The 15208-nt window shown below is 39.8% G+C and overlaps 1 protein-coding gene across 2 annotated transcripts in view; it reads left to right on the top strand.

Annotated features, from left to right (window-relative positions):
• The window catches only part of TRPC6 (transient receptor potential cation channel subfamily C member 6), a 357579-nt gene that overhangs the window by 165032 nt on the left and 177339 nt on the right, over window positions 1–15208 (top strand). For both annotated transcript variants that reach the window (XM_029602398.1, XM_029602399.1), the window contains exon 3: window positions 10260–10448. In XM_029602398.1, coding sequence (XP_029458258.1) covers window positions 10260–10448 — 189 coding nt within the window. The remainder of the gene's footprint in view (window positions 1–10259; window positions 10449–15208) is intronic.

Genomic DNA, 15208 nt, shown 5'->3' with positions numbered 1-15208 from the left:
GGGCAGAGTTTGCAATGCATTTTATTCTGTTTTATATGCGCACTGATCTGGACTCATCTTTATACATTTGCAGTTTTTATTTTGATTATTACAAATAAATTCTACCCCTGATGCAGGCATTCTTGCCGAAACATGGTCATGTTAAGATTTAGCGTATAGTGATTGTTTTTTTATAAGGTATTCTATTAAAATAATTTTTAACAGTTTGTAATTAAATTTATTCTTTTATTCTTTATTAATAATTTTTAATATTTATATAATCATTCAATATTCATCCTATACACCACACCCAGTTGTGTTTCATATGGAATCTTCAGTCAGGGCACTCCAGCTGCCTGCATTTCTTATCATGGCCACTATGATAACCTCACATTGGCCTTACAGTTCTACCAGCTTAGTTTCCCTCTCTGGCCTTCTTGGGTGAGTGCGGGAGGGTTAAGGTAAGGTTTGGAGGGTGGGAGTTAGGAGGAGGCTGGAAGTCTGCCTTTTATTTACCAAATTGTGGAGTGGGGAGGGTGAGGAAGCTCCTCAGGTCACTACGGCCTGCAGCTTATATTAATTCTTTTGGTTGGCTTCTGGAGGGGGGACGTGAGTGCTATGCTTGACATCTTTGTTACAGATTTTGAGGGTGGAGTGGGGGATTGAGCCTGCTGACCCAGAAGGTTTTTATTGGGGGGGTGGGGACACTTATCTGGCTATATTCTGAATACAGCTAGTTAAGATTTAAGCTATTTGTGTACATGTACCTGAATAATTTAAACATTTAAAAGTTATCTGAGTAACATTATCCAGATACATTAGCGGAGTATATTTAGTGGGAGATTTGTCCAACAAAATATCCGTGACATGTTATTCAGCTAACTGTAGCTGGATAACTTATACACTTGCCTGGTTATTGAATGTGGGCCTCAAAGTGACTAAAGCTTTCTGAAGGATATTCAGTCATAACTATGTCTGTCGAAAACTACAAATAAACAGGGTAAAGAATTTTTAAGAGGACTTACTTAGAAGGACGTGTTAAAAGATTGAGGAATTCATGATTTTGTTACCAATAATTATGTCAAGATAGAGTGTGAGGAGTTTAAAATCAGGGATAGACTCTTTTAAACTGGTGCGCATGTGCACATTTTTGTTCACATACATTGTCCCGCGCCCAGGGACGCGGCCATTTTATAACGTATCTGTGCATGTTATAAAATAGTTTGGCGCACACACATGTGCATCAAATTTTAAATGATTCATGCATGTGTGCTCAAATCTCACTTCTACCATGTAAATCAGGGATTTTAAAAGGGGCACATGCTGATGCTATTGCCAGTTTTACCAGTTCATCCCTAGTTTGCCAAGTTAAGAGATCGTCCTCAAGACCACCCTAATTTAATTGCTTTCATTCCCACCAGTTAACCCCGACCCTTAAAACCCCACAGATCAGCCTAGCTTTCTTTAATTTTTAACTTACACATCATCCATAGCAGAAATAAAGTTATGCGGCAGGGGACCTCAGTGGGCACTGGGGTGTGTAAGTATTTCTGCACACATTTTAGGGTCACGCTCTGAAATACCAATGCCCATGCCCTACCTCTTCTTGGAAACTTTTGAGATGTGTGTGCTGTGGAAGATTCATGCTTCCCTCCGTGGCTTTTAAAATTTGCTCAGAGTGCGCAAGCTCAACTTATTCACTCATCTCCTAAGTAATTTGCATGCCGGGCTTTGAATATTCACCTCAAAATACTGACAAAGGCACAACGCTTTTCCCCTAATATCTGGCATGTTTTTCTTCTTGGTTACCACCTTCCTAGAATCCAGTTTGTCTTTAAATCCAGCAGGCCTTCTCTTTGCAAGCCATACAATCCGACCTGGAGATGCCCTTCTTCAGAGAGGTTTTTCCAGTAATCTCCTCTCCACTTCACAATTCCTGCAGTATCTCCATTCCTATTGTCTATCGTATATTTCAGTTTCTTCGCCCCAAAAATGGAAGTTCATTGAGGTTGAGAACCTCTTTTTCTAACGGATCTGTAAGACCCGAGTTCATTCAATCATTGTGTCCCTGTACTGATTTATACACAGCACAATGGAGGCAATTTAAATTGTCAAGCATCTCTTCTAGGTACACTGTTCATGAACACTTTATACTTGTGGATCTAGTACCTAATTTTCAAAGGGGAAGCATGTGCTGTAGGGAGGGATGTCCATTTTTGTTTCGTGCTGTTTCATGTTAATGTTTGCTATTTCATTTTGTGTGCACTAAAATTATTGCACATGGGAAAGATAACTTTAAAAGATCTGTGAGCACTCAAATACATGTGTATATGGCAGTATAAATATCTATCCCAATATTTTATAACTTGTGCATATCATTATATACATGAATTATAAAATAAGCATAATTCTTCTCTGCAGCATTCATGCATATGTAAAAAATACCCATAAATAGATATTCAAGTTAGTTGGATAAATTTTGACTTATCCGGCTAGTCAGCTTTGTCACCACATAGCCAGATAAAAGCCACTACTTATCTGGCTAAGGGCCTGATTCATCAAGGCATTTTCCATTAGACACAGAAAGGGGAGAAATGCCTTAGTGAATCAGGCCTTAAGTAAGATAGATGGATAAATCACAAATAATGCTAATAAGTCGCTCTATTTGAGACTTATCCGACTATCTGTTTTGGCAATGTGCTTTTCAAAACCTCATTCATAAAAAACAAAAGTGTTAACACTGGCTAAAGAAACCATTCTTTTTTATCATCATCTTGTAGTACTTGTCAGAGCGTTAAATTGTTAAGAAGGGTGATTAAATTGAAAAGAAAAACACTACATAATAGCTAACTCTTCAGCAAGATTCCCCTGCAGCAGCACAGGTGAAAAAGCAGTCCAGCTGAAACATTGAAGGGTGGTCAGTTTCTTGCTCCCAGAGGTCCATCTTACTTAGCCCTAGATTTATCAAAATGCTATAAAGGTAGCAGAAATAGTGCCCGCCATACAAATGGGGCGTGGTTAGGATAATTTCCCTGCTACCGCATTGCATAGGTAATTTCCGCAATGCACGATACACTTATTGCACCCGCTCTATTTTTCTCATCGCACGCAGATTAATCCACTGCAGGTGCATTACTGACCGAAAAGTTTTTTTATCGCAAATGACAGCGAGAGAAAAAGACTAAAATGACACGCTACTATTTATTAGAGCTGTGCTTTGGGTTTAAATTTCGTGTTGGGCTTCATTTCGGAGGCCCCTGCGGGAATTTCGTTTTCCCGCAGTGGGTTTTTTTTTCGGGGGCTCCGATTTTTGGGTTAGTGCGCACTAACGGGAGAGTGCACGCTAACTCCCGATAATGCACACTAACGTGGCAGAATTAGTGCGCACTATCAGGAGTTAGCACGCACTAACCCGAAAATGAATTTTTTCCAAAATTTCAGAAAAACTTCAGTCATTTTTCGGTTCTCCTGAACCATTCCGAATTAGGTAATTTCATTGAAATTGCCTAATTCAGGAAAAACAATTGCACATCCCTATTATTTATACCACTGTAAGAGGGGGCACTCTTACCTCGGGGTGAGGTTTGGGCAGTTGGGTAGGTTTGGGGGGCAGTTTTACATATACAGTCAGAGGTATGAGCAGCATAGATAGAGATTGCAGCTAGGTGAGAGTGCAAACTGGGTAGAGAATACTTTGTACAAATCAATTCCTCTTTTAACTTTCATCGCTCCAAATGACAGAAAATCTTCAGTGATATCAATTTTGCTGTTTGTACCTCTGACTGTGTATATAAAGTTGTCCCCCAAAACCTACCCCACCGCCCAAACCTCACCCTGACAAAATAGTGCCCCCTCTTACAGTGGTATAAATAGAAGAGTGACATAGTGGTCTCTTTCTCTCTCTCTCTCTTGCTCCCTTCCCGATAAATCCTTTTTGGTCAGGAATGCACAGCTAACACTGCCACAATGCACAGGAAAAAGGTGTAGTTATTTCCAGCCTTAAAACCCGCATTGCTGTGCATTACTCTATCGCATTTGATGTTAGGAGCTGCTCATTATCATTAACTTCTCTGCTCTATGAATATTTTTTTTTACTTTATATTTTACAAATATACGCATAGAGATTTTACATGCAAAATTTAAGTAGCATCCCAGGTAAGTTGTTTTTTACATGTAAGTCCGCAAATTTGTAACATAACTGCATAAGTGAAATTACCAGTTTTATCAATTAATCCATCAGTTAGCCCAGTCCTTTTCCAGGTCATCAAGACTCTCCTGGTTCTTCATCCTGAACTCCCTTTCCCTACCTTCCACCCAGTTAGTACTTCACAATAAAGACAATTAATAAATAGATAAACATAAAGTTATGCTAGATAATGAGCAGGTGTAAACTTACACAAATAGATGTTAAATGTCAAAACGGCAGGTGGGCGCACTTTGGTGCACATAAGTCGGGACATGGGCATTTTATAACATTCGCGCACATATGCATGCATATTATAAAATAGCCTGGCCACACGCACATGCGCACCAAATTTTAAGTGTGTGTGCACAAATACCGTTTCTGCCGCGTAAATTGCAGGATTTTGAAAGGGGCACGTGCTGAGACCATTCCCAGGTTTACCAGTTCATCCCCAGTTCGCCCAGTTAAGAGATAGGTTCTCCAAATTCCCCTAGTTTAATAGCCTTCACTTCCCCCAGTTAGCCCCGACCCGTACAACCCCGCAAGTTTGCCTATTTTATTTTTTATTTTTTAACTGACATGTCATCCATAGCAGGATTAAAGTTATGCAGCGGGGGCCTCCACGTGCACCAGATCATGTAATTATTTACGTGCACATCTCAGGTTCATGCCCCAAAATGCCACACCCAGACCATGGCACCGCCCCTTTTCAAAATGTTCTGAGATATGTGTGCTCTGGTAGATTCGTGCATGTCTCAGCAGCTTTTAAAATCCACTTGAGGCATGCGCATCCCCTAATTAATGCACTGGTCGAGCTTTTAAAATTGACCTTATAATTTTAACAAATCTACGAGCTTAAGTCGCTCATAAAATTAGTAACTTGCACACAGAAAGGATAAATTTAAAATATGCGCATGGGCTCCATATATACGTTTATATGGATGCATGGAAAGATGCACTAAAATTTTATATCCTGTGTGCATATATGCACGCATGTTATAAAATAGTCCTGGCGCGTGTATACAAACAGCAGGGAAATGGCATTTAGACATACAAGTGAGGTAATTTTATAACATGCGTGCATCCAGGAAATGACCAGTTTAACCAGTTCACCCACCAGTTTGCCCAATCTATAGCTATGTCCTCAAACCACCCCCCCCCCCCCGGTTCTTTAGACTGGATGCCCCCCAGTTGAGCTAGACCCCTCAAGCAGTTCATAGATGGCTAAAAATAGTTTTATATTGACTTACACCTCATCTATCTATAGCAGAAGTAACTTTGTCCTGAAATAGGCCTGGATGCGTACCCATGGACGCAGTTACATATGGGGAACAGGAGTTCCCCAGGGATCCGCTCTGTCAGCGACGCTCTTTAACATCTATCTACTTCCATTATGCCACTTCCTATCAAATCTCAATCTGACATACTTCATCTATGCTGATGATATTCAAATATTAATCCCAATAAAAAATGACTAGAAGAAACTTACAAATTAACAGCAACTTACCTAAACAATATTAAGGAAATACTAACCAACTTAAAACTCATCCTCAACTTTGACAAGACTGAAATGATTTTATTAGACAGAAAAAACAACTCTCCTCAAATACCACCACTCAACCTAATGAACCAAAGTTCAGTTATAATCTCCAATCAACCATGCCCGCAACCTCGGAGTAATAATCGACAGAGAACTTTCTTTTGAAAACCATATCACAACAAAAATCAAAGATGATATCATAAACTACTTACTCTCCGTCATTTAAAACCTTTTCTTTCCAATAATGACTTCAGAACAGTCCTTCAATTACTAATTTTCTCCAACATAGATTACTGAAACTCACTCCTTTTCAACCTACCTCTAAACACCATTCGCCCACTACAGATCCTACAGAACGCAGCTGCAAGAATCCTCACTGGATCCAAAAAGCGCGACCACATCACTCCAATACTTATCTCACTACACTGGCTACCAATAAGATTCAGAATTGAATACAAAGTACTATCCATCCTCCATAAAATTATATACGAAAAACAAGAAAATTGGCTAAGCTCATCTATAAAACTACATACCCCTAATAGAAACCTCAGATCAGCAAACAAGGGACTTCTAAAAACACCTCCTACTCATTCCAATCAACTCACCTCAACCCAAAAGAGAGCAATCTCCCTAGGTAGCCCAAACTCTGGAACTCCCTCCCAACTGAACTCAGAACTCAAGAAAACCTAAAAACATTCAAAAAAGAGCTAAAAACATGGTTGTTCAACAAAGCATACCAACTCACCCAATGAACAACACAACAACTTGTGTTGTTCATTGGGTGAACTTCAACCCTCCACTTCACCCTCCACTTCAACCTGAAGATTAAATGAATATATGAACTTATCACAACTATGGACTATAACTATGAAGTTAAACGTAAACCAGAACAGTAATTAACTAACATTTGTTTCCCCTATGTTTAACAACAGTTTGAACCATTTTAAAACTCTGTTTATCCCTTAACATGTAACCTTCATATTTTGTAAATCGTTTTGATGGATTTATAATGATGAATTCAAATGATGGCATATAAAACCTGACAAATAAATAAATAAATAAATATGCACATGTCTGGAATACCCATGCCCCTTTTTTCTTCGATGCAAGATATTCACACATCGGTAGCTTTATAAAATCGATCAGGTGATACATGCGCATGCATTTCCTGTTTTTGCCGCATGTATCGCTTTTGAAATTCGTCTTATAATTTAGACTCCGCTCTGGGATGCCCCTAGACCTCCCCTTTTTTACATACATATATTTACACATAAACTCTATTTATGCATGTATATTTGAGGTTTATAAGATAGCATACATACGAATACATGTTATTTACATCCGTATATGCAAATTTTTATGCATGTAATATTTTGAAAATTCACCTTTAAATGAAATAGCAAGCGCTAACATGAAACTGCGTGCACTATTGTGTGTTAGTGCATGCAATTTTGGTGCACTCTATTTCATTTTAGTGCACACTAACACTAAATCGGATTCAATCTTGTTACCTTGTAAATAATTTGCTGTCAGTTAACTTCCCCTCTTCTCTCCTCCAGCTCCCAGTTATTTATTTCCCTGTTTTATTGTAACTGTCACTCTCCTTACAATGCTCTTGTTCCAGTTGTTTGAGTTCTCTCTTACCTTGCACACTTTGTTAATTGTAAACCGGTTTGATGTGATTCATGTCATGAAAGCCGGTATAGTAAAAATAATAAATAAATAAATAAATAAATAAATAAAAAGTTCAAGTCAAAATGAAACAGTACGATGCAAAACAAAAAATTTACAGAACTACATTTTTCTGCTTGCATGTCCCTAATGTGCAGACTTTCCTTGGAAAAACTGCCCATAGATACAAAGGACTAACAAACACTGCACCTGCTTTTGATATGGTCAGACTTTGGCTGGAAAACAGTACATGTAGATTTGGCAATGCAGCAGGCTACAGATGTTGTTTTCCAACCCTGCCTTTAACAAGTCCAGGAATGCCTCCCCTCAAGTTGGCTAAAATTATATGCACTACTGAACGCCTAGCGTACTTTAGCTAGATTATGTGAGGGCGATTTCCAGTCAGTCAATTTACCCAGGTATCTCACCATTATCTGGGTAAATGGTTTTGCAAATCCTACATAATATGTTTACTCTGTTCAGCAGTGTAGACAGTATCAGTGCTACAGATACATAAAATAATAAACGTCATTGAGAGGATAAAATAGAATAAGGAGCTCCACAGAACTTTATCCACATCTAGGGATTTTAAAAGCAAACTAATATGCATTTGTTTATCCACAAAAAGAGCAGAATAGATTGATCATGAATGATAAAGTAGCAACACTGGATCTTCATACATTTGATAACCTTTAAAGGGTCCATTAAAAAAAAATGGTGTATATAAGCTTTCAAAACTTGATGTTATTTTTGCTTTAATTATTTTTAAAAAATGTTGTCAAGATTCCTTTGCCCAGAGAGCAAAAATACAGTGGTTTCAAAAAAAGCATTTGCTTAGATTTTCTATAGTTTTAATGAATATACAACCTTAAGTTATCCCAAAGAATACACTTAAAGAAAGCTGACAACATTGCAGAGTAGGGATGATTAAGTTTGCCGTGATGTTGAAATCAAACTTTAACCTCTGTGTTTCCACAGACCTTGGCCTAGTCTAGCATAGTTTTGTGGTCTTGAGCTGCAGTAAGGGGGCAAGGAAATCTTATTTGATATGATTGACATGAGATGAGAACTCATTGAACAAGGTGATGTGTCTGTAATAGAAAGTCAAAATCTTGTATCGTACCTTTCATACATCCTTGAAAATATATCAGACTTGGGCCTAGATTCATCAATAATGCATGCGTCTATAGGAGGGCCACCTAATAGGTTGAGGTGAGGTGTTAGTGGTGGTATAGGGTTTAGAGGCCAGTTTCGCATGTAGAGTGAGATGTACGAACAACACAGTACACCTTGGTGAAGATTTGGTGTCATTTGGCATGAGGAACGCTTTTTCAGATATACCAATAATGATGAAGTACCTAATTCATCAAGGTCTTTTCCCATAAATGCAGAACAGGACAAAAGTCTTAGTGAATCGACCCATAAGTATAAGAAGGCAGCTCATAATGTGGACAATCTAACAGGGTCATTTATCAAAATGTGCTATGGTGTTACCAACATGATAGTTATTGCAACGTGAATGCAAATTTATTCAAAGGGACAGGATTAATTAAAATGAGGGGCATTATGAGAGAGAGAGAGATACACTCTCGGGGGGCGCACACATAGTAGTGAACTATTTATACTGCTATAGGTGGGCCAGCTAGTAACTCGAGGTGAGGTTTTGGTGGTGGTCTAGGGTTTTGGGGCCAGTTTTACTTGCAGAGACATACGAACAGCACAATTGAACTCGGTGAAAATGTGACATGATTTGGAGTGAGGAAAGTCACACAAAGATGAGATTTCTACAATTTTCTCTCGCCCTAGCTTATTGGACTCTCTTCCAGGGTATTATCAAGCTAGGGTGAGAGAACATTGAAGTAATCTCATCTTAGTCTGACTTTCCTCACTCCAAATCACATCAAATCTTCACCAAAGTCTACTGTGCTTTTCATACGTCTCACTGTGCGTGTAAAACAGGCCCCAAAACCTTAGACCACCACCAAAACCTCACCTTGAGTTACTAGCTGGCCCTCCTATAGTGATATGAATAGTTGACTACTATGAAAGCTTGATAAAGAGTCTCTCTCTTTCTCTCAATCTCTCTCAGCACTTCACTACTTATAAAGCACAAATAGTGCAGGGTTCAAAAACTTTAACACACATTGAGGCCGATGCAATACAGTGCACTTAGCCCAGCACAGTGTATAACCCGCAGGTAGGCGCGGGTTGTAGAGGCTCTAACTAATCCCCTTATGCAATAAGGACAGCCTTCTGAAAGGTGATTGGTCCTTTCACTGACAAGTGACAGTAAAGGGACCAATCGGCAATAAGTGAAGGAGTGAATAAATTAATATTAAGTGCCCCACACTTTAATATTGATTTTATACATTCCTTCTGATGCCAGTAGTCAGGTTCGGAGAATGGACGCTGAATTTATCAGCGTCTATTTCCTAACCCCTGCATTTGTGCTGGTTAGAAAAATGGGACGCTGATAAATTCAGTGTCCGTTTTCTTAACCGGCGGATAGCCACCGACAGCGGACCTCTCTCCGGCTCGCGCTGTCATGGATGTGCTAGGGGCGCGCCCCTAGCACCTCCTTGACAGCATGAGCCCTAATTTAAATATTGCATCATGCCCCCAGGATAGGTGCCTGGGGGTGCGTTATGAAAGCGGGCGCTGAACACACGGTGCCTGCTTTCAGGGCAACTTTTTTTGCATCGGTCCCATTGTGATAAAGTACTATGCTAAGTTGGTGTGGTAACTCTAAAATTATAGTGACATCCCTTTTCATTATCACAGGTCTTATTGATGCAAAAGTTATCACATGTTGATAAATCTAGGCCTAAGACTGTTAGGTTTATGGTACACTTTTCATTTAACTGCAATATTCTATTTGTTTTCTAGAATGACTACAAAAAATTGTCTATGCAATGCAAGGACTTTGTTGTTGGACTCCTCGATTTGTGCAGAAATACTGAAGAAGTAGAAGCTATTCTGAATGGGGATGTGGAAACAAACCATACTCATGTAGAGTCTGGTGCTCGCCCTAGCCTCTGTCGCTTAAAACTTGCCATTAAGTATGAAGTTAAAAAAGTAAGTCTTGGCACAAGATATTTGCTTGCCATATATTAAGATATACTGTCAGATTATTGTGTCTTTATTAAACAAAATGGTTTCATTTTTTTTAATAAATGACATCACCAAAAACAGCCCAATTGGCAAAACTATTTTTTAAAATTGTCATTTGGTAAATATTCATTTTCTAGACCCAGACGTGTGGCTTATTGGTATACTTCCTATAGACAATCTAAATCTGATTCTCAACACAAGCCTCTACTTCTTGGCCAGTGACAGCACAGGCACACCTCAGATATTGCATTCATAGCTGCTTGGATGGAGGAAGTACCGAGGACTGCCATGGTGCTGACATCATGGCAAGTAACAGGGCAAGTATTAGGTGAGCTTTGAAGAGGATGGCACCTTGACATTCAGCCACAGGCGGCTACTGCAGTTTCTGGTGTGCAGTGAACAGTGACAGAGCAGTTCTAGGGACCTAGGAAGAAGGAAGATGGAAAAGAGAAAAGCCCAGGAACTCTGCATACTCATCCTTTGGTGCAAAAACCTGGAGCCTATCTCCCTGCTTGCTTCACAATAATCAGTTGTGGTAAGGTATAGCAATGGCAACATATAAGCAACTTCAGACTATGCAGGAAGATAGAACAGGGCAGTACATGGTGCTGAAGTAGGTTGCTACACCGGAATCCTGACATCAACAAAGAAAGGTAAAGAGTCATGGCAGTAATATTAAGTGTAAAAAAAAATCCCTTGTTTCTTTTGTCACTTCTGAAAATAAATGCAATGTTTTATTTTTCCAACTTTTCTTTCTTAGTCCTCCCCAATGCTATGTGTCTAAGTTAACTGGGGTGCCAGTGTGCTGCTTATTATTTAATAACGTGTGCAAGTGGCACTCTGATGCTTTTAAAATAAAGATCCTAAGAAACATAAGAAGTTGTCATACTGAGTTAGACCAAGGGTTCATCAAGCCCAGTATCCAGTTTCCAACAGTGGCCAATCCAGGTTATAAGTACCTGGCAAGTACCCAAAACATTAAGTAGATCCCATACTTCTAATGCCATTAATAGCAGTGGCTATTCCCTAAATCATCTTGATTAATTGCAGTTAATGGACTTCTCCTCCCAGAATGTATCCAAATCTTTTTTAAACCCAGCTACACTAACTGCCCTAACCACATCCTCTGGCAACAAATTCCAGAGCTTCATTGGGTGTTGGCTAAAAAAGAATTTTCTTTGATTAGTTTTAAATGTGCTACTTGCTAACTTCATGGAGTACCTCCCTAGTCCTTCTATTATCCGAAAGAGTAACTGATTTACATTTATCTGTTCTAGACCTCTCATGATTTTATGTTTCAAATCTTTTTTATTAATATTAGCATAGGCAAAATACAAGGTAACATGAAAGATGTGATTGCGAATGGGGAATCTGTGTACCCTCAGTCACTGACCAAAACATAAAGTTGCCCATTAACAAGTGGCTACCCAGCCAACCGTAAACAAAATCCCTGCCCAAAAGAAAAGAAAAAAACAAAGACCTCTATCATATCCCCCCTCAGCTGTCCCTTCTCCAAGCTGAACAGCCCTAACCTCTTCAGCCTTTCCTCACAGGGGAGCAGTTCCATCCCCTTTAGCATTTTGGTTGCCCTTCTCTGTACCTTCTCCATCGCAATTATATCTTTTTTGAGATGTGGCGAGCAGAATTGTACACAGTATTCCAGGTGCAGTCTCATTCCCTTCCTAATAATTCCTAAAATTCTGTTTGCTTTTTTGACTGCCGCAGCACACTGAACCGACGATTTCAATGTATTATTCACTATAACTCCTAATCTTTTTCCTGGGTAGTAACTCGTAAGATAGAACCTAACATTGTGTAACTGCAGCATCAGCTTGCACTTGTCCATGTTAAATTTCATCTGCCACTTGGAAGCCCAGTCTTTCAGTCTCACAAGGTCCTCCTGCAATTTATCACAATCTGTTTGTGATTTAATTACTCTGAATAATTTTGTACCGTCTGCAAATTTGATAACCTCACTTGTCGTATTCCTTTCCAGATCATTTATAAATATATTGAAAAGCACTGGTCCTACAGATCCCTAAGGTATTCCACTGTTTACCCTTTTCCACTGAGAAATTGACCATTTAATCCTACTCTCTGTTTCTTCTCTTTTAACCAGTTTGTAATCCACGAAAGGACATCGCCTCCTATCCCATGCCTTTTTAGTTTTCTTAGAAACCTCTCATAAGGGACTTTGGGCCTTATTTTCCAATATCGCATTGGTAACGCATTAGGGGGCGTTACCAATGCAAATGAGGCTTCTTTCGTGCAGTGGGGAAAAATCGCGTGCGGCGATGTTTTCGCCATTCACGAAAACATTAGTGCCGCACGCGATGTTTTCCCAGTGCACAATGATTCTTTCAGTCTTTTATCGCGGTGCACAATATTTGCCGGTTTTGTTTATCACAGTGCACAATAGTCCCACAGACAGCCTGTTTCAGAGGAGGGGGGAGAGAGAGAGAGAGAGAGAGAGAGAGAGAGAGAGAGAGAGAGAGAGAGAGAGAGAGAGAGAGAGAGAGAGAGAGAGAGAGAGAGACTTACTATAGTGCCTATGCCCTACATAGGTATTTTAACCCCTATGGGAGGGCCACCTACTAACTCGGGGTGGGGATTAGGTATGAGCGTCGGGGGTTGGGGGCCACTTTCGCATTCCACATGAGACCTACGGACAGAACAGTGGTCTCTAGTGCAGATTTGCTGGCTGTCGGAGTGAGGACGCTCACTCCAAGAAGTGGTTTGGGCAACGTTCTCTCTACCTAGCTTGATGGACACTCTACCTGGGCAACAACATGCTAGGTGGAGAGAATGTTGGCCAAATCTCCGCTTGGAGTGAGCGTCCTCACTCCGACGGCCAGCAAATCTGCACTAGAGACCACTGTTCTGTCCGTAGGTCTCATGTGGAATGCGAAAGTGGCCCTCAACCCCCGACGCTCATACCTAATCCCCACCCCGAGTTAGTAGGTGGCCCTCCCATAGGGGTTTTTAAATACCTATGTAGGGCATAGGCACTATAGTAAGTCTCTCTCCTCTCTCGCTCTCTCTCTCTCTCTCTCTCTCTCTCTCTCTCTCTCTCTCTCTCTCTCTCTCTCTCTCTCTCTCTCTCTCTCTCTCTCTCTCTCCCCCTCTCCCCCTCCGGAACTATCGTGGATGGCGGTAATCCTTTTCAAGTCCATAACGCGAGGTTGGAGTTGTAGTTATTAGCCGCGCTAACACTGCGGCTGTGTCGCCGCACACGATACACTGCTTTACATATGCTCCGCCCCCTGAATACCAAATGACTGATTTGCATTCGCACGCGGTAAAGTGCTTGGAAAATGAGGCCCTTTGTCAAACAACTTCTGAAAATCCAAATACACTATATCTACCAGTTCACCTTTATCCACATGTTTATTAACCCCTTCAAAAAATGAAGCAGATTTGTTAGGCAAGACTTTCCTTAGGTAAATTCATGCTGACTTTCTTCCATTAAACTATCTTTCTATATACTCTCTGATTTTGATCTTTAGAATAGTTTCCAATATTTTTCCCAGCACTGACATCAGGCTCACTAATCTATAGTTTCCCAGATTGCCCTGGAGCCCTTTTTAAATATTGGCATTACATTGGCTACCCTCCAGTCTTCAGGTACAAAGGGTGATTTTAATAATAGGTTACACATTTTAAATAATAGATCTGGAATTTCATATTTTTTAGTTTTTTCAGAACCATCCAATCTAGGTGATTTGCTTCTCTTTTAGTTTATCAATCTGGCCTACTACATCTTCCAGATTCACAGTGATTTGGTTCAGTTCATCTGAATCATCACCCTTGAAAACCATCTCAGGAATCGGTATCTCCCCATCATCCTCATTAGCAAAACAGAAGCAAAGAATTCATTTAGTCTTTCTGCAATGGCCTTATCTTCCTTAAGAGCCCCTTTAACCCCTCGGTCATCTAACTGTTCAACCGACTCCTTCACAGATTTCTTGATTCAGATATATTTTTAAAGTTTTTATTATGAGTTTGTGCCTGTATGGCCAACTTCATTTCAAATTCTTTCTTAGCCTGCCTTATCAATATTTACACTTTACTTGACAATGCTTATGCTTTTTCCTATTTTACTCAGATGGATCCTACTTCCAATTTTTGAAAGATTATTTTTTAGCTAAAATAGCCTCTTTCACCTCACCTTTTAAGCATGCTGGTAATTGTTTTGCATTCCTTCCACCTTTCTTAATGCATGGAATACACCCTGACTGCGCTTCTAAGATTGTATTTATAAACAGTGTCCATGCCTGTTGTACACTTTTAACCTTTGCAGCTGCTCCATGAAGCAGTCGCTTATTCCATCCAGGAACTTTATGTCTCTAGCATGTCCTGATGTTACATTTACCCAATCAATATTGGGGTAATTGAAATCTAAAAGAGGAAGAAGCATCAACCTTGCACATTAGCAAGTAACACAAAACGCTGGTGCAGGATACCTGTTTAAACCCTCATATCTGAATTCATGGAGTTGCCATTATAAACAGTATTATTCTTTGCCATTTGGAACTGCTATTAAAATACACCATAGAATTGGTGGTTTAACATTTATCCTGCACCAGCGTTTTGTGGTAATTGAAATCTCCCATTATTATTGCACTGCCAAATGGTTAGGTTCCCTGATTTCTCTTAGCATTTCATCATCTGTCTGATCATTTTGGCCAGGTGGACAGTAGTATACTGTCCACCTGGCCAAAAAG

Source organism: Rhinatrema bivittatum, chromosome 5 (genome assembly GCF_901001135.1).
Source record: "Rhinatrema bivittatum chromosome 5, aRhiBiv1.1, whole genome shotgun sequence".
Classification (NCBI taxonomy): Eukaryota; Metazoa; Chordata; class Amphibia; order Gymnophiona; family Rhinatrematidae; genus Rhinatrema; species Rhinatrema bivittatum.
The sequence above is the reverse complement of the archived record's forward strand: the minus strand, read 5'-3'. Positions and strand labels throughout refer to the sequence as shown.